We start from the raw sequence: 20,343 nt of genomic DNA, 5'->3' as shown, positions 1-20,343 counted from the left end.
AATGCCCTGGGAAATTCATGCCCACCATGGGTGGTTTGAAGACTCCTAGATGCATAAGAGAAAGCTGCTAAAAACTCTATAGTAAAAGGAAGTGAAGAGAAAGACACTAATGGAGTCACTATCACTTCAGCAAATTTTAGAGCCAATTGTTTTTGCATTCAAAGTCAGTCAATTTTTAAGTGCCCTGGTAATAAGAAGACAGATCTGATAAATAAGTGACAGCTGAGATTCCTGTGGCTGAGGAGAATCAGCCAATCATGTGCATTCTGAAAATGATTATCATTCTTTCAGCTCACAGTCCCCTTTAAAATCAATATTAAAATAATTCACATGAAACTAAATTCTTTCATACATTTGCCACACATAAATCTCATTCCAATGGTTTATTAGTGTGGAAAATGAAAAAAAGATCCTACACCCACCACTCTCCCAAATGAGCTTTCTCAATACAATAAGAAAAATAGAATATATACAATGGACTAAAGATATCCAGGAACTGTCACAAAGCCAGAAGGAAAATCCCAATAAAAACCAAACTTTCTTTTTTTCAATGTCCCCTTAACACACAACAAATAGAACATCAAAAAATTGAACCAAATTGCATATGAGAAACACACTTCAATTCACCTATGAATCCCACAGGCTTCGAAATGGAAAAATAAAATACTATTCACTGATTTTTTAAAAAAAGCACTACCTATAATCTTATGTATTATTGTTGAATAATGACTCAGAATTATCTCAGCTCTGGAAACAATTAGTACAAATCCACAGACCATCAATGCACTTTAAGGAGGCTTGATAAAAATGTACTTATAACATTTATAAATAAATCTGATGGTACACATGGATTGATTCACACATCAAGCTTTCTCATGTTACTCACAATCTCTTTTTTGTTTTTCACATGTAAGGCTGTGAAGTATGTCTGGCCACTCATGTGCTCCAAGAGTGGTTTCTCTTTTTTGTTTTTCACATGTAAGGCTGTCAATTAATTGAAATCTTTCCTACCCTATTTACATTCAACAGGACTTATCCGGTGAGTCTTTTTATGCCTTAGGGAAGAACTAGGAGAACTGAAGGTTCTCCCACATTCTTCACATGCATATGGTTTCTCTCCAGTGTGACTTCTTTCATGTATTCGAAAACCTTGCTGAGAAAAAAAAGCTTTACCACACTGCTTACATTCATAGGGTTTCTCTCCAGTATGAGCTCTTTTGTGTATTTGTAAGTAACTGTAATCTCTGAAGGCTTTGCCACATTGTTCACATTGATGGGGCTTCTCTCCAGTGTGAGTCATTTCATGCTTGCGTAATGTACAATGAACATAAAATGCTAACCCACATTCCTTACATTGATATGGTCTATTTCCAGTATGTATTTTCATGTGTTCTCGAACACCTGATGGATAAATAAAGGCTTTCCCACATTCCTTACATTTATAAGGTCTATTTCCAGCATGTATTTTTATGTGTGCCTGAAATCCTGAAGGATACATGAAGGCTTTCCCACATTCTTTACATTCATAGGGTTTCTCTCCTGTGTGCAGTCGCTGGTGTATCTTTAAGCTGTGGTCACTGGACAGGGCTCTCCCACATTCCTTGCATTCATAGAGTTTCTCTTCAGCATGGGTTTCTTTGTGTAATTTTAAGGAATAGGAACAAAAAAAGGCCTTTCCACATTTACATTCATAGGGTTTCTCTCCCTTGTGATTTCTTTCATGTAGTTGGAGACTTCGCTGACGACTGAAACTTTTACCACATTGCTTACACTCATAGGGTTTCTCTCCCTTGTGATTTCTTGCATGTATTTGGAAATTCCGATGAGAACTGAAAGCTTTACCACATTTCTCACATTCACAGGGTTTCTCTTCTTTGTGATATCTTTCATGTACTTGGAAGCCTCGATGAGAACTGAAAGTTTTACCACACTGCTTACATTCATAGGATTTATCTTCTGTGTGAGTTGTTTCATGTGCTTGAAAAGTATGATGATATTTAAAGACTTTTCCACATTGTTTACATTCATAGGGGTTCTCTCTTTTGTGATACCTTTGATGTACCTGGAAACCTCGATGAGAATTAAAAGCTTTACCACATTGCTTACATTCATAGGCTTTCTCTCCTATGTGAGTCATTTCATGTACCTGAAAATTACGATGATATCTAAAGACTATTCCGCACTGTTTACACTTATAAGGTCCACCTCCAGTGTGCATTGCCATGTGGCTTCGAAAGCCTGTGAACCACATGAAGGCTTTCCCACATTCCTCACATTCGTATTGTTTTTCCCCTGTGTGAATCCTTTCATGTATTTGAAAGGATGTGCGAAAATAGAAACCTTTCCCACATTCCTTACAATTATAGGTTTTCCCTTCAGTGTGCATCCTTTGATGTATTTGAAATGAACCTGAAGAAATGTAAGTTTTCCCACATATGTTACATTGATATGGCTTTTCTCCACATTTCGAATACTCATATGGTTTATGTCCAGTATTACATCTGATGTGCCTATTAAGGGATGAACGATTCACGAAAACTTTTCCACATTCACTGCATTCATGTGGTTTCACTCCAGCATTTTTCTTGTTCAGACTGAGATTTGGGGTAAGGCTGGAATTTTCTCCACGTTGACTTTCTTCTTTATTTTCACAGAGTATTTCCACCATTTGACTTCTGTAAAACATGAGAATATTGTTAATGATTTTTTTCAAAATATTAGGATTTATTGGAAAAGTATAAGTTTTCTGTCTTGTCTGAATTCTCTAAAATTGAACATACGGAATGCTCTCCAGGAAGACTTCACTCTTGCAATGATTAAAACAGTGACATTCGTATATAGGGTTTATTAATGCTGTTTTTCATTTGAATTACTTTTCAAACACTGAACATCTATGTCACACATAAAGTATTCTCTGAAGAATAACTGAATTTGAAGCAGCAGTTATTCATTTTGTTTACTTCTTTTAAAACTTCTTAACATACCAAGATTCTCGTATGAGACACTATTTCCTATTGTGAATCTGACTCACCTTAGTTTTCTCCCCTGGTGTTTGTACTGATCTTCAATGTTATGATCTTCCCATTTTTTACCTAAAATGTAGACCAGAAAAAATTATTCCAAAACATTAGAAGTTCAAAAAACTTGTTAGACTTTATATCTATTGTTAGCTGTGATCATGCCTAGTTTATTTACCAATGTCCTTCTTTTCCACATCCCACATCTTAGAAGAACAATGATGAGCAAAAAATACTTGTTCTTTAATTGAGTGAGTCAAGGAAAGTCATCATCTTTACCTATCGAGTCCAGGTTCCTGAAGATTTCCTGCATTACATCTTTATGCAGTTTCTTCTGTGAAGGATCCAGTAAAGCCCACTCCTCCAGGGTGAAGTTTACAGCCACATCGTCAATGGCCACGGAGTCCTAAAACATCCCAAATATGTTTACAGTAGGTCGGGTAAGACTAATAGCACTAGACACCTATACTCTATAGGAAGGTTACATATAATTCTATCATCTCCAAACATTTACGCTACAACTTGATCATCTGAAACTTACTTTCTTTCCACATTTACCTCTTCATAAATGAACACATGCAAATGATTTATACACTTTTACTGTGATCATGTCATATCTATTTCTAATGGCAGAGTTCAGAGCATATGGAAAAGTGACAGAAATGCTATACAAATAAAACAAATATTATCATTTTAAGACCATCAATACCTTGTGAGAAAAACTTTCATTTCCTTTATTAACCACCTTTTGCAGCTCTCCATGGGTCAAATCTGCATAAAAGTTCAATAAATACAAGCAAAATAAAGAACTGGAAACTTTTCTCTCTATTCCCATCACCAAACATGAGAGTCTAGCAGACCAGTGGAAATCCAATCTTTAATAAGGTCCAGCTAGCCATTATCATTCCTGAAGTATACCAGGCCTTTAGAAGTAGATATACCTGGAGAAACTGAAATATTTGTGTGAAGCATTGTTTTTGCCTTGCATAATATTTATAAGACTCAGTTTCTCTTTTCTTTGTTCAATTTGATGAGCTAAAAGGTTAATTGGAACTTAAGAGTTCAGACACAAGAAAAAGGCATGATGAATCAGACAACAAAATCCTTATGCCGATGTCCCTCTGGGCTGCTTGGAGCCAAATTCTGGTGCATGCATCTACACGTAATAACAATTATGCCAGAAGACCTCTTTTAGCAGACACAGAACAATGTACCCTGTACCTTCTTGACTTTGAGGAACAGGTTGAGAATTGCTGATTGCAATTGCATTTAATAAACTCCACAATGGTTTGATGGTTAATTTGCCCATGAGTATAACAAACATTGAAGGATTCAGCAATGCTTTCCTTCAAAAGAACATAAAATCTCCATTTTTAAATTGCAAGATAAAGTGTTTCCCAATCAGCCACCCTAGAGGCCGCACTCTCAAGTTCTCTAATTCCCAAGCTCCCTGATGGAGTAAAGGAGCATGATATCTCAATCCCTTAGAGTATAAATCTCCTACTAATGACTCCAGACATGATCAAGAGTGTATGAAGGGTTTATTACTTCCATAATTGAGGTGTCTGTGGAGAAAGCAAGGCAGGTCTCTTCAGAAGTCATGAAATGGCTTGAGAGAGCAAGGAAAGATGCCTGGACTTTTTGTAAAATTGAGGTTAAGGGGTGGGTTAGGGTGAGGGTTCACACACAAGAGTAGAATCTTACATGACTGACTCGCTTGCCACCTCCAAAGGAAGGAACATCAAGGCACTCATCACTTTATGCTGATGTAGGTCAAAGGGAAATGAGAAGAGATGAGGCTCTAAACCTGTCATCTGTCAATCAATGGCTGGAGTCAGAGAATTCCGGTTTCTGGTCTGGCATTTAAATAACTTGGAAGCCATCGTTACCAACCTCATATAAGAAGTGAAAAAACTTGGAGAGGAAAAAAATGGTGTAGATGACAGAGGCTCTGTTCAGCCCTCTGATGACCAGATCAAAGTTGTGACAGAAACAAGGAGCAGCAACATGGAAAAATTGCCAGGGATCTTGATGAACAAGCCATACAACTAAAGAGAAATCCAAGAAATCACCCTGCAACGGCAGAAGGTAGAATGGGATGAGGACGCGGGGCTGCCCGGTCTCGAGAGGCTGAGTGAGATGGAGGCTGCAGCAGCGGCAGACACCTCTTAAAGCAGTGTGTCCTTGAGTGGATTTTTGCGGTGACGGGTTTGCTCGCTCTGAGCACAAGTGCTGATTTGGCTGTGCACAGGGGGCATCAGGACTTACAGAGAGACATTGTCAGAGTGAGGGCTGAGGTGAGACTTGCTCTGTACAGAAGTGCCTGCGGTATCCATTGTTCCCTGTTGAGTCCTGCCAGTGTGCAGACACAGTGCCGCCATAGCTATGATGTCATCAAACTGGATAACAGAGGTCGATCTGCCCAAAAGATTCCCTGAAACCCTGCCTCCCCCAACACGTGGCCCCAGCCAGCCATATCCAGGTGTAGCCACAGTCAGTCAGGTGCTCCTTGCTGAGCAGCACCTAGACTCATACTGGAGGCAGCTGGCCTCGGTTTCTGGTGCGGCCTTTTGAGGCAACTATAAGCACAGCATCTGTAGATTGCTTGCTAAATCTTAAAAGGTGGCCCTGGAGGGGCACAGACTTGGGCTAAGTTTGGCCTGAAGCTGAACCCCTCTCAGGACTGTGCCACTGGAAACCTACTTCACAAATCCACACTAATAAGACTGGGAAACTTAGGAGCTTTGCTTAGCACAGAGAAACAGATATGGAAAGGCAGCCAAAATGGGAAGACAAAGAAGCAGAAACCATATGAGAGAACAGAACAGAGATCCAGATATAATGGAGTCAAGTAATCTAACAGATGCAGAGTTCAAAACACTGGTTATAAAGATGTTCAATGAACTTTTGGGATGTGTAGATAAATTCAGTGAGAACTTCAACAAAGAGATAAAAAACATAAAAATGGAAATGGATCTTATAAAAGGGAACCAGTCTGAAATGAAGAACACATTATTTGAGATGAGAAGTATATTAAATGGAATAAAAAAAGAAATAAACAAAGTGAATAAAGAAAAGGATCAAATGCCCTATCTAGAGAATGGGAAAGCCAAGGACATGCAAGCAGAATGGCAAGAGATAAGATGCCAAGACTATAAAAATAATTTAAGGAGCAAAAACCTGCTGAAGGAAATGGACATACAACCCCAAGAAGCTCAGAGAATTCCAAAAATCAGGGATCCAAAGAGGCCCACACCAAGACACATCATAATCAAAATGCCAAAGTTTAAATACAAACAAAACAAAACAAAACAAAACATTAAAAGCAGCAAGAGAAAAACAGATAATTACTTTTAAGGGAACACCCAATAAGACTGGCAACTGATTTCTCAAAAGACACTATGCAGGACAGGAGGACTTGGCAAAATATATTCAACGTGATGAAGACCCAGGATCTACAACCAAGAATACTTTATCCAGCAAAACTATCATTTAGAGTTGAAGGACAGATATAGAGCTTCCCAGACAAAAATAAGCTAAAGGAATTTATCATCGCCAACCCAGTATAACAGGAAATGTTGGAGGGACTTCTTTAAGAAGAAGAAAATACAAAAGACTCACTTCAAATTAAAAGACACACACAGACTAAAACAAAGGGGATGGAAAAAGATGTTGCTTTAATGGACCTAGAAGGTATTTAAGTCAGACAGAAAGATAAACACTATATGATTTTACTTACATGCGGAATCTAAGGAATAAAAATAAGAAACTAATTAAAAACAGACGCACCAATATAGCGGACAATTTGGTGACAGACAGAGGGGAGGAAGGCTTGGGGGGCTAGGAGAATGGGGTGAAGGGTTAAAGAAGTACAAATTAGTAGCTGATGGATGGTCACGGGTTAGGGAGCATGGCATAGGGAATGCAGTTAGCATTAATAAATTGGCTAGGTGGAGGGTCAGGGGCGGGAGAGAGCAATTGCGGGGATCATTTTATGAACTATATAGATGGCTAACCAATATACTGTATACTTGAAACTAATTAAACAAACTTTTTAAAAAAGTGAAAAAACTTGAAATGAACAACTCTTCTTAGATCCATCAGAGCATTGAGGTCACAATGAAACCACTCTCTTCAACATTATAAAGGAGAAAATAAAACAATTTAACTATGGGCAGTGAACACTCAGTGCAATATATATATATATGTCTTACTGTTGAATTGTACACCTGAAACTTACTGGATTTCGTTAACTGATGTCACCATAATAAAAATAAATTTTAAAAAATTAAAAAAAATTTTAAAAAGTAAGAAAGAAAAGAAAACAGCATTTTAAAATTGCCCCAAATATTCTGTTCTTAACAAGACCTGTACTGAAAAGTCTATTTCACCAAGGCTAATGTAAAGACAAAAAAGAACAAACTTCACAGAACACAATATCTGTAGGGCAATGAGCGACATGGGAATACATACAATGGGACTATCTTAAGGAAAAGATAGGAACAGAAGAAAGAAGGTAAGGAGTAATCACTCAGATTTTCCTAAAATTAATTGTAGACAGCAAACTGTAAAAGCAAGAAGCTTAAAGACCACTAAACATAGAAAATACCAGAAATGCACACCAACTATATTATGTTCAAACTAGTAAAAAAATCAAAGATCAACTATATTGAAAAAGACCAGAGGAGAAAACACACTTTAGTTATAAAGAAAAAAGATCAGACTTCTCAGAAACCATGCGAGCAAGGAGAGTGGAGTAAAATGTTTAAAGTGTGAAAGAAAAAAACAAAACCACTCTCCTAGTTTAGAAAACCAAAACCTGGATCCCTTGAAAAATAATTTAATAAAATTGATAAACATCTAGTCAATAGAATTGAGAAAAGTGGGAATGTAGAAATTTCTAAGATCAGAAGTGAAAGGAAGGGCAAACGAACAAGAAAAAGGGATTTTATAGAAGGTAACACCCATTTATTATAATACTCTAGTAATGGAGGGGAACTCTTTCTTCTTGAGAAAGAATGTCATGACACCTGTAGCTAACTAACGTCATACTTGATGAGAAACTGGATGCTTTTCTGGTAAGAAGGGGAAGGTTTCCTTTCAGTGCTCCCATTTGACAGTGTACTAGAAGCCCTAGCCATGTATTAAGAAACGGACATAAAAGGTACAACAGATTGGAAAACAAGAAATAAAAATGTCTTTGTTCCAAATGACATAACTGTCTATGTAAAACATCTGAAAAAACCCACAATAACAGCACTAATACCTGGAATTAACAAGAGTATGTCCAGGTTGAAGGATACACAAGCCAGCTGGTTCTCTAAAGACCCACACAAATATAGTGAACTGATCTTTGACAAATGAGTAAAAGGCAGTTATGAGAAGTCTTTTAAACAAACTGTTAGAAATAATAGATATCTACATACAACACACACACACGCAAAACGAATGTAGAGACACAGGACAAACTTTGCACAAAAATTAACTCAAAATAGATCATACATCTAAATGTGAAGTGCAAAAGTTAAAAAACAAATTCCTAGAAGGTAACATGAAAAAATATAAGTGACCTTGGGTTAAGCAATAAATTTTTAGATGAGACATCAAAAAAAAAAAAAATCCATGGAGAGAAAAAATTGGTTTCATTTCATTAAAATGAAAAACTCTTGTGCTGGGAAAGCATTAGGAGAATGAGAAGACAAGTCAAGGAGTAACAGAAAATCTTTTGTAAAACACTTATCTGATAAATGACTGATATCCAAAATATTAAAAAAAAACTCTTAAAACTGAACAATGAGAAGATGAATAAGCCAATTAAAAATGGGCAAAAGATCAGAACAGACTCCTCATCAAAGAAAAATACAGATGGGAAATAATATGAAAACATGCCCAACATGTCATTGGAAAATTACAAACAGGATAACGAGATATCACCACATACTTATTAAATGCTGAAAAGTCAACTTTCAGAACTCCAGATACTGGTGAAGAAATGAAGCTGCAGGCAATCCTCATTTCTTACTGGTGGGAACAGAATGTGGCATGTCTACAATGGAGACAGGAATTTTCTGTCAATACTAAATGTACTCTTACTGCATATAGTAAGATCCAGCAATCACTCTCCTTGGTATAGACCTAAATGAGTTGGAACTTTATACTTAACACAAAAACCTACTTGTGAATGTTTGTAGGTACTTTATTCATAATTGGCAAAAGTTTGAGTTAAGCAAGATGTCCTTCAAGAGTTGAATGGATAAACAATCGGTGGTAAATCCACGCCGTGAAATACTATTCATTGACAGCAAGGAACGAGCTATAAGGCATGAAAACATATGGGAAGACTTTAAAAGAATATTACTAAATGAAAGACACCAAACTCACAAAGCTATACACTGTATGATTCCAAGTATACCACATTCTGGAAAAGACAAAACTATGAGCCAATAAAAAGGTCTCTGGCTGTGAAGGATTTGAGGTTGGAGGGAGAGATGATGAAACAATAGGAGGGGCATAAGGGATTTTTAAGGAAGGGAAACTGTATGACACAGAAATGGAGGGTACATGTCATTAAACATCTGCCCAAACCCAATGTTCCTATAACACAAAAGTCAATGCCAGTGTAAACTGTGCCCTTTAATGTATCAATATTGGCTCAGCAATTGTCACAAATGTACCCCGGTCATACAAGATGTAAAAAATTGTGCAAACTATGTGGATGCACAGGGGTTATGTACAACCTCTGTACTCTCTGATCACCTTTTCTGCAAACCTAATTGCTCTTTAAAAAACTGAAGTGTAGTATGAAAAAAAAGATGAAGACAGATTTATTACAATTCACCTTGATGCTATGACTGAAATTGGGCAATTTTCATTCAACTGGTCTGAACTTATTTCAATAAGGCAGCATGGTGCTCTTATGAGCCTGAGACCAGTACAGGAGGTGAAGCTTCCATAGAATGCCTCGTGGGAGAGCGGGGTGCTCTGTATTCTGAGAAGTGCTCTGCTTACTATCAGTAGAGTCTAGAAACCAATGTGGATGAGGAGTTGTCCTGGTGAGTCCTGATATTGTAGAGATGAGTATTACTCTGATTTATTATTTGGAGTATCTCCAAGTCGAGAGACTGCTATGGTTCTTTTATCACAAAGAGGCAACTCTTAGATAATCGTCCAAACATTTGTGAACATGTGCAGATGAGGCCAATTTCTGGCCAGCAGTAAGATGACTGCTGATGTCTGGGGAGCTGTATGACCCTTGGGATCGGTCCTTGATCATGAATGTCCCAAAGAAGGGATGAAGAGCCGCAGCTCTCCACTGTGCTCCCCCATGTATGAGCGTGTGCTGTCTTCCTGAGAGTCTGCCCTCTCCAGGGCTGGGCGCTCACCGATTCCCTCCTTCTGGGGGAGTGGTAACCTCCTCCAATACCATAGTATCTTCCAATGGACTGAATAGAGAAGGGGCCACCTTCTTACAGGTGGCATAAGCCAGACGCCAAGGTTTCGTTCCATCTTGTTACCTGGAGGTGTCAGTAAGCGTACTGACCTGGTGGGTGGCTCAGCAGATCACATGCTCAGTGCTCACAAGAGCTTCTATTTTCAAGAGAGCTCAGTCGGTGATCATAACTGTAGCTCTAATGGCATACAGGATGGGGGCCAGCACAGATTCTTGCATCAGAAGACTATGGACAACTTAAGATCATCATGTGTAATTCAGAGAAATTAAGAAAATCATTACATTTACGATTGCATCAAAAAGAATAAACTACCTAGGAATAAATTTAACCAAGGAGGTGAAAGACCTGTATTCTGAAAAATATAAAACATTGAAGAAAGAAAGTGAAGATGAAACAAATTAATGGAAGGATATACTATGCTCGTGGATTGGAATAATCAATATCATTAAAATGTCCATACTACCCAAAGCAATCTATAGATTCAATACAATCCTTATCAAGATACCAATGGCATTTTTCACAGAAGTAGAACAAATAATTCTAAAATTTATATGGAACCATGAAAGACCCTGAATGATCAAAGTGATCTTGAGAAAGAACAAAGTTGGAAGTATCACTCTACCTGATATCAAACTATACTACAAGATTATAGTAATTAAAACAGCCTAGTACTAGCAAAAAAAAAAAAAGACACCTAGATCAATGAAATGGAACAGGGAGCCCCAAAATAAAAACCCACACTCAGCATCATGGTGACATGAAAAACATCCAGGGTTCTCCCCTTGAAGTTACAACAGGTTGGACAGCTGAAGGATTCAGTGAAGGATTCCCTGCTAAACACACAAACACAACTGAGAGATCTTTGCATTGAGGAATCTGAATGTGGGCTCATGAGAACAAGCAGGGGAGGCTGCACAGGGGAATAATAGAACGGGCGCCGCAGATGCAGTCTGGGACTTGCTGGGGCCTTAGAGGATGCAGGCGCAGTGAAGGGTTGGGGCAGACACAAGGGGCGGAGGCAGCATTCCAGCCTGAGTGGCTGGTAAACACTGAGGTTGATTCCACGATCAGGGGCAGAGAAATGGTGCAAAGAGTGGCAGCAGTGGCCCAGCTGCCATCACCAGGCAAAGAAAGCCACAGATGCTGGAATTTGGCTCCCCTTCACCCTCCTGTGCCCCTCCCCTCCCCCAAACATTACAACCCTCCCTTGGCAGATTGCAAAGAAGAAGAAACATTCCAGCCTAAAGTGGTCTGAACTCATTGCAGTTGAACTCACTGCAGTTGAATTCACTGGAACAAACACACCCACAGACATGCAAACCAGCTTCCCCTGCCCACCTCTCCGCCACCCGTTGTGGCAGATCCTGGTAGAGTCAGCTGTGACACATTACACAGTGCGGCATGGCTGGCAGCTTCTGGATGCAGGAAGTTAGTGCTGGGAACACACAGGCTATAACCCCATTGTCTGCCACATCCCATCATAGAGGTAGTGTCCTGAGACAGTAAAGAGGACACCCACCTCTTAAGGGAATATGGGACATTTTCCACTGCTGAGATGGCTGAGGTGACACTGCGCCACAGATAACACAGTGTTAAGAGAAAATAGAAACTTGCCCTATAGCACCGCCTACTGGAAAACAAACAAAAGTCCTCAGCTTATCAACATGCTAAACAGTTAAAATAGACAAGTACTTAAAAAACATTTTATTCCATCAATGCCCAGGCAGAGAAATAATCCATCAAGTATCATGAATTACCAAGGTAACAAGGTAGTTCAGAAAGAAAATGAAAACTCTCAAGAAAATAAACTTAGTCATGGCATATTGTGATTTAAATGATAGAGAATTCAAGATTGCAATTTTGAAAAAAAACTCAACGAGATACAAAAAATTCAGTCAGTTCAACGAGCTCAGGAATAAAAATCAATGAGCAAAAGGACTACCTTACCAAAGAGATGAAACTATAAGAATGAGTATACCAGAAGGAAAAGAGAGGGAAAAGAGAACAAAGAGCCTATTAAAAAAAAAAATCAGTGAGAACTTACCAAACCTATAGAAAGAGCTGGACCCTTGAATCTAAGAAGGTAACAGAACACCTAATTATCTCAATGCAAACAGAGCTTTTCTATAAGGCACACTGTATTAAAGCTGTCAAAAGTTAATGATAAAGAAAGAATTCTCAAGGCAACCAGGGAAAAGACTGGAACCTATAAAGCAAACCCCATTAGACCATCATGGAGTTTTTCATTTGAGAGGAATCAAATATTCAAACTATTGAAAGAGAAATCACAAGCCAAGAATGATATATCCAGCAAAGTTATCTTTTACATATGAAGGAGAAACAAAGACTTTTCCAGACAAACAGAAGCTGAGGAATTTACCACCACAAGACCCGCATTACAAATGCTGAAAGGAGCTCTTCTAGCTGAAACAAAAAGACAAAACAATACAAAACTGTAAGCAAGATGACAGACGAATAGAAGCAGAAAATGGCAACTCACACTCAGAATAGGGTATTAAACATTTAAATATAACAAAATTTAAGAGAGTGAAATCATTTAAAAAGACAATAGCTACTACGAATTGGAAATGAACACAGCAGAAAAAGGAATAATTTGTGAGAACAAAAACAAAAGGGGAGTGGGAAAAGCACTGAACTTACACAGGTGAATGGAGATAAAAGATTACTTTACATATGAAACTTTTTTTGTATAAACACAAAATGAAAATCTAGAACTGAGACCCATAACATAAAGAGAAAATGAGGGAAAAAATCATAGAATACCACTAATAACACCAATAGGCCAATTCTTACTCTGTTGAAATAAAAAATGTCACATTGTTTTACCATTCAGACAATGCTGCCTGATGACAGTGATAGATCATAAAAAGATCAACATAATAAATTCATACAACTCAACATTAAGAAAACAAGTAATGGAATTTAAAAATGGACAAAAGACTCAAATACCTGTTTCCAAAGAGGACACATGGATGACCAGCAGACACGTGAAAAGACGCTCAGGGAAATGCAAATCAAAACCACAAGGAGATAACACTTGTCAGAATGGCTATTATCAAAAAGACAACAATGAATAAATGTTGGGGAGGATGTAGAGAAAAAGGAACCCTGCATCGTTGGTGGCGTTGTAAATTGGTGCAGCTACTATGGAAAAAAGTATGAAGATGCCTCAAAAAGTTAAAAATAGAACTACTTTATGACCCAGAAATTCCACTTCTGGCTATTTATCCGAAGAAATCCAAAACACTAAGTCAAAAAGATATATGCACTCTTATGTTCACTGCAGTGATATTTACAAAAGCCAAGATATGGAAACAACCTCAATGTCTAACAATGGATGACCGGATAAAGGAGAGGTGGCACGTATATACAATGGAACACTGGAATGTTATTCAGCCATAAGGACATCTTGCCATTTGCAACAACGTGGATTTAGAGGGTATTATGCTAAGTGAAGCAAGTCAGAAAAGGAAAAATACCATATGATTTCGCTTATATGTGAAATCTGAAAAACAAGATAAATGAACAAACAAAACAAAACAGAAACAGACTCATAGATCCTGATGGGTGCCAGATGGGAGGGGGCTGGGCAAAAAACGTGAAAGGGATTAAGAAGTACAAACTTCCAGTTATATAGTTTTTGGCTGTAAATGACAGAGAATATAGTCAATAATATTGTGATAACTATGTATGGTGCCAGGTGGGTCCTAGACTTATTGTGGGGATGACTTTGTAAGGTATATAAATGTCCAAGCACTATGTAGTACACCTGACACAAATATAAAATTGAAAAATAAAAATTTTTAAAAAGCACTAGAGGAAAAGGGAGGGGTGAGGTTTGTTAAAGAGAAAATCAGGCCCCAAAATGCCATCATTTGTGCTAAAAGCCCATGATACCAAACCTAGTTTAATATCTGATCTAACTGCAGTTTCAGCCTCTCCCAGAAATGTAACCTTAATCAACCGGTCTAGAATTTCCTGGTCAAGCACAGATAAGGCAATCAGTCGCTGAGGCCATCTCCAGGACAAAAAGAAAGAAAACACCCTTCCACCACCCCTCAAAAAGCGATGTCCCAGCCCCCCAAATAATCCTTTTTTCTTTTGTTAATAGTTCCCTTGCCTCACCCTTCTTCCTAAAACCCTTATGTGCCCTTAGGTGCTAGATGAGATGAAGACCAACTCATCGATAATTAAAGCCACTTAGATCTGTAGATGAAAAAGGGGCCACACACTAAAACTGACAAGCTCAGCATGGCAGGCCGTACAAACTTAGAGACGGAAAGTCAGCACAGGGGATGGTCTGAATATAAAAATTCCTAAAAGCAGGTCATGGCGGGTAGTCACACACTGGGTCTGTAGCTTTCTTAACAAAGGTCAATCCTTACCTTGTGAGTCCATCTATTCTCTTTTTGCATCTAAAAGACCCTCGGAATGTCCGAGTAATTCCTTTTTTCCAGACCTCTTGGGGCACAGCCCATGGCACTAGAGCAGAACCTCTCATGGTCATCTAGTTCCCCCCACACTTTCTCTTCGTTCTATAAATGTTAATTGTTAACTATCTTGAACCCACCAATGTAAAAGAAGCTGTGTCTTGCCATTTTTTTTTTAATCCAGGCCCAGACATGGCCCTGCTTTGCTTTCTCCTGCCTCCCTAATCTACCACCAGGGATTTCACGCAACCCTCCAAAACTGCCAAAACTGCCGTTCTCAGGAGCATTTTCTCAATCCGTTGAGATTTTGCTTCCAGGCCATTGTCGGTTTGGCTCAAATAAACTCATTAAAATTCTCTACAGGTTTGGATGCTTCTTACTTCCACAGACCTTTGAATTTACTTGGTTGAATTTTGTTTATCAGGTGTTATGTTTTCGGCCGTCGAACATCAAATATGTGGACCCCAAATACTACAAGACCAAATATTAGTAAGAAAACTATGCATCCACACTGGCTTGTTTTTATGTAAAGAAACACTAACAAGATGATGAAAAAGTGATCGAATTTGGTTGTTTGAGGGTGGATGAAGAGCAGAGTGGAGTAGGGAGTATTTGTAAATTAGTTTTCTATCTTAAGAATGGTTTTAACCTTCCTAAGCATTATTTATTTAAAATAAATGTGGAAATTTATGTACACCACATTTTCCTATGCTTAACCATGACTTTAACTTTTACTTTAGAAAAATGTAATTTTAACTTTTCTATAGAGGAAACCACTCCGCTTTAACCCTTTAAACGGTAACAGACGTAAGTGCAAACCATAAAAATTTACAAATTCCTTTCTAGCTAAAATGACAAGGGGCTTATACTCTGTCCCTCACTACATTTCACACGGGGGATATTTTCAGGAAGGAGTAGCACATAATAATGCAGTAGGAGTTTGTGATTAAGCCATTAAATGTGTTAGGAATTGGAGAGATTTCCACAAGCCTTGAGGTGTTTTCCTCATATCAGTTAAAATAGGTAATCATTTTCCTTAGGAATAGTATACTCTTTTAAATGTCAAAGTTCTCTAGAAACAAGGACTCACAAACACTGACCTAAAAATGAAAAGGCAGTCGAGACCTTAAGTACACCCATTTCACATCTTGATATTCTTCTGCCCAAAATAAACCAAAAATTATATTTGAGTCCACAATTATCTTGCCTTACTATCATGGTATCTCTTATTCAACTACATATTAAAAGCCCATGTGTTCATGGAAACTAGAATTAAAGGGCTACAATATTCAAGGAGAAAGGAATTCAATGGAAAAAAAAAAAGCCCACAAATATTGGAATGAAAACAGATATGCAGCCTGCTTACCTCTGATTGAGAAAAAAACCCATACTCAGAAAGTTGAACATATTCCAAACTTAGATTCTAGACAGCCCCGGTTGAGATTGAACCTCTGGAGTGGGTCAGTCCTTGGGGAAGGAGAGTGCTACACCTGAGCAGCCCTAAGAATGAACTCTGGGAGCTCCATACCCACCTACCTGCTCCTGTGAGCATGGAAGCGCTCCCTCCCCCAGGCTTCCAAGCTCACAGTGAGGAAACAGCCTGATTCAGTTTGAGTTCTGACCCCAATGAACTCCCCAATTCATAAACCCTTTGTCCACAAGACAGAACCCCTGATTCTCAATGTGCACGAATTACACTGAGCACACCTACACTGTGGATGCAAAACTCAAACACAAAGCCTAAAAATATCTAGACTTTAAGACAACCTCTGAAAGGGTGTCACCTCGCTTTCCCTTCTTGTGCACGTGCACCCCTCGGTTTCCAGGGCTGCGGCTTCTCCGTGTAAAGCCTCCTCCATGGTGGGTGTGAACAGGTAGGACACCTGCAGGGCGAGGCTCCCCAGGGAGAACCGCTGGGCCTTCAAGTGCTTCCCTTTGCAGGTCAAGGTGGCCTTGGCATGGGCCACTGACCTCAGGCCTCTGCTGCTCACTGGAGAAGCCACCACTGACGTTTAAATGACATAAACTTAATGTTTGAACAGTTCAGCAAAATCACTCAAACTCAGTAATAATGTGGAAAGGGGGAAAAGAAAACTGTAACTCGCTTTTATTGGTTCAACCAGGAAAGCTCAAGTATCTGTTCCAGTCAGAATACAGGGTGTCAGTCAGTTACTATTTCTGAGGCAAGACGTTGTTTTGTAATAATTAATCACACTTCAATAAGTCTAAGCTCTGGAATTTCATTTAAAAGCACCCAAAAGTACAGACCTCAGAAGCTTGCTACCCATGCTGAAGGGAAGAGAATTATGAAACCAGAATTCTTAACAAATAGATTGGTAATACTGGAACTTTTCCCCCCTGAAATTCCTCACTCCGTTAACTCTTTGGCAATATTTTACACTGTCTTTCAAGCTGTACTGATTAAATAATTTCACCCCTATGGAAAAATGGAAACAAATCAATAAATCTTTCTGGAGTGACAAACCTGGGGAGGGGTACTGCTGACACGAAAGAACACCCAGAGAGTTTCCAAGAGGACCTCCCACCCAAGGGACTTCCCGGAGGGCATCTGTGCCCAGAGGAGGTCCTGGGGGAGGGGACAGGGATTTCATACAACGTCTTCCAGGTGTCATTCTCCGCTTTCCTCTCACGTACAATATTCACAGACAAAAAAATATTTTTAAAATATAGCTATTCGTGGCTATGTGAAAAAAATAAACAAGTAAAATACTGGGGTTGTCTGGGATGCACCACGGATGACAGGCAGTGGGTAATAATGTCGTGATTTAGAGGGGAAGTGCCATTTGGGAATGCGGAGAGGGATCTTGAAATATCGGAATTTACTGCCGGCCCCAGGAAGAGCTAGGGTCATGGTTTTGACCTCCGGCTCCCTCAACATTTGGAAAACTCAGGGAAATACATGTGCCACTGTGGAGAAAGGAGGGACTGGGGACGCCACACACCACTGATCCTCCCACACACAAACTCCCGAGTCAGAGTCACGACTGTCCCCTGATGACCTTCCTCGTGGTCGCCACACCATCTGGGGACGCGGAGCTGCGGGGGCAGAGCTGCCTAGAGAGGCTCCCTGCCGGGGCCGAAGTCGCCGCACGCAGTGACGTGACAGGGCGCCCGGGGTCGCGCTGCGGGCCCAGCCCCCACGCTGCGAGCCCCTGATCGCCGACTAGGCACCCGGCCCCGCACACTCACCATTTCTAGCTTTCCTGGGTCTTGCCAAGTCCTGCCTAAGATTCCCACGACCAGTGCAGATCACACCGCGCGACAACAGCTGCAGCAGAGACACTAACGACCGGTAAGGGCAGGTGACTGGCGATTTAGAGCGTTGCCAAACGGAGCAGGAACTTCCGAGCGAAAGTGGGCGTCGCCCCACCTACCCACCCCTGCGATTGGACGGTTCTGAAGGCCACGCCCTCTCATGCCTGAGTGACAACCGCCAGGAGGCCCTGAGGCTCAGCAGAGAGAGCTTGAGTTAGAGCCGCTGGATTCTGCCCCCCTCCCCCAACATTTGCTTTTCAACAGAACTTTTTTCTGGCCTGGAGCTGCCTTCTTTGTCTTTTTCCTCAGCTTCTTCGAAAGGCCTGGTCACGGGTATGCACAGCATATTCCGGATTCGGTTTCCCAATGAAGGCAGTATAGGCAAGAGGATGGGCCAAGCCAGGCCACCCTGGAACAAGAGGGTCCTACCCTTGTGAGGCAGCCGTCCTTAACCTTTCTGGCACCAGGGACTGGTGCTCCTAATGAGAATCTAATGCCTGATGATCACAGGCGGAGCTGAGGCAGTGATGCTGGCGCTAGAGAGTGGCTGTAACTACAGATGAAGCTTCCCTGGCTTGCCTACCGCTCACCTCCTGCTGTGTGGCTCCGTCCCTAACAGGCCACAGACTGGTACCGGTCCTCGGCCCAGGGCGGGTTGAGGACCCCTGTTGTAAGGGGTCAAGGATTTGGCATTTAAGGCTGTGACCTCAGTCATGGAACTGTGATCTTTGTTTAGAAACACAGACACTTAAATGTGACTGCACCATCTTTAAATAGAGTCAAGCTGCATTTCTATCTTTGATGCTTCGGGCCTTCCACCCACCCCTGCCCCCACCCTCTCTCATTTGATCCTTAAAAGAAACCCAGAGCACTTGGCTCTGGTGGGAAGATGGAGCCCTGCAGCTCCGGCCGAGGCTCAGGGACTCTTCTCAGTCTAACCACAGGGGATGAGATGTGTTCATTACATTTTCAGGTGTACGTTTAACTCTAAAGGAAATTTATTTTAGGTCAATTTCTCTGTGTCCCTAGAAAACTTGGAAATGTAAATGATTTACTATCCTTAAGGTTGAATTCCTATTTTCACTGATGTAAGCAAAACTATAAATCATTATGTAATTTTGGGGTGCGCTTGGAAACCTCTCTCTCCCAACTTTATTGAGGTATAATTGACTAATAAAATTGTATTTAGAGATTACAACATGATGATTTGATATACTACATTTTATAATGTAGCTATCACTCTCAGTCTTACCATCTTCCTCCTTCAATCCCCAGCCCTAGACAATCACTAATCCACTTTTAGTCTCTACAGATTTTCTTAGTTCGGTCTTTCATATGCCTGGCATTGTATAATATATGGTTGTGGGCCCCAGGCTTGGTAGGTCCCAGGTCTGGCTGTGATCCAGGCTCGTGGCTAGGAATAGGACCCCGAATTTAGAATGTTACAATAGTGTAGTAGTGAAGAGGAATTTTCACTCAAAAGGCTAACTTTATAATCAGCTCTTTGTTCTGCTTCTGTAGATATGCTTGCTGCATAGGCTGTAGGGCAGGGTGACCTCGAAATTAACTAAAGACTCATCCTCCCTTTTGCTTGTTCTAAAAAATGGAACTGCTTGTAACCCATAGCAACTCCCGGGCTTTGTAACCGTCTGAGGGCAAATTAACCAATCAGCCTATGCCGAATAAGCCCTATATAAGCAAAGTTGCAACTGAGCTCCTGGGGCCAAGATCTTCAGAGCGCTAGCTCCTCTGGGACTGCTGTTGTAATAAACCCGAGTTTTCCAACTCTCTGAGTGCTCCTTTGGTTTCTTGCTGGTCTGATTTTTGCAATATTTCTGCAACAGTAGGGCACCTGCGCCCAACATAGGTAAGTATGATTCACCTGATTGTATCAAGCATGTGTGGCAGAATGCTATATACAAAGCCCATGCAGTCCCCTAATGGAGCAGAAGCGCGCTCCCTACAATAAAGTTGGTGCCTGCTGTTTCATTCTTGTGTCAGTCCCTCGTGCGTTCTTTCAACTGGGCATCTCACCACCAAAAACCTCCCTACTCGATCAGCTTGGTGCTGACAATGGTCTTTGTGATTGACTTCACTCAACATATATTTTCAATGCACATCCTTGATGTAGCTAGCATGTATCCATAC

The 20,343-nt window shown here is 40.2% G+C and overlaps 1 protein-coding gene across 2 annotated transcripts; it reads right to left on the bottom strand.

The window, feature by feature from the left end:
• Nucleotides 1-368: 368 nt before the first annotated feature.
• LOC102883022 (zinc finger protein 709) lies at nt 369-18,295 on the bottom strand. 2 transcript variants are annotated; one of them, XR_003043211.1, is made up of 5 exons: nt 18,130-18,295; nt 3,297-3,423; nt 3,032-3,092; nt 921-2,675; nt 369-888 (listed from the first exon to the last, which is right to left on the bottom strand). XR_003043211.1 is itself a non-coding variant. In XM_025040057.1 (5 exons), the coding sequence occupies exons 1-4, from the start codon at nt 18,130-18,132 to the stop codon at nt 1,013-1,015; spliced, it is 1,854 nt and encodes a 617-aa protein (XP_024895825.1). In that variant the 5' UTR covers nt 18,133-18,295; the 3' UTR covers nt 369-922; nt 992-1,012. The 2 variants fall into 2 exon arrangements, 1 of the variants encoding a protein (XP_024895825.1); XM_025040057.1 differs by having other exon boundaries at nt 369-922; nt 992-2,675.
• Between the last annotated feature and the right edge of the window lie 2,048 nt (nt 18,296-20,343).

The sequence above is a fragment of the Pteropus alecto genome, unplaced genomic scaffold (assembly GCF_000325575.1).
Source record: "Pteropus alecto unplaced genomic scaffold, ASM32557v1 scaffold761, whole genome shotgun sequence".
NCBI lineage: Eukaryota > Metazoa > Chordata > Mammalia > Chiroptera > Pteropodidae > Pteropus > Pteropus alecto.
This window is presented reverse-complemented; position numbering and strand designations above follow the sequence as displayed.

Bases quoted from the DNA above. Each gene is read 5' to 3' on its own strand.
- LOC102883022 (XM_025040057.1), bottom strand. The intron at 3,093-3,296 runs GTAAAGATGATG...TCTACATTTTAG, and splicing joins CAGGAACCTGGACTCGATAG to GTAAAAAATGGGAAGATCAT. The intron at 2,676-3,031 runs GTGAGTCAGATT...CATGTTTTACAG, and splicing joins CACCAGGGGAGAAAACTAAG to AAGTCAAATGGTGGAAATAC.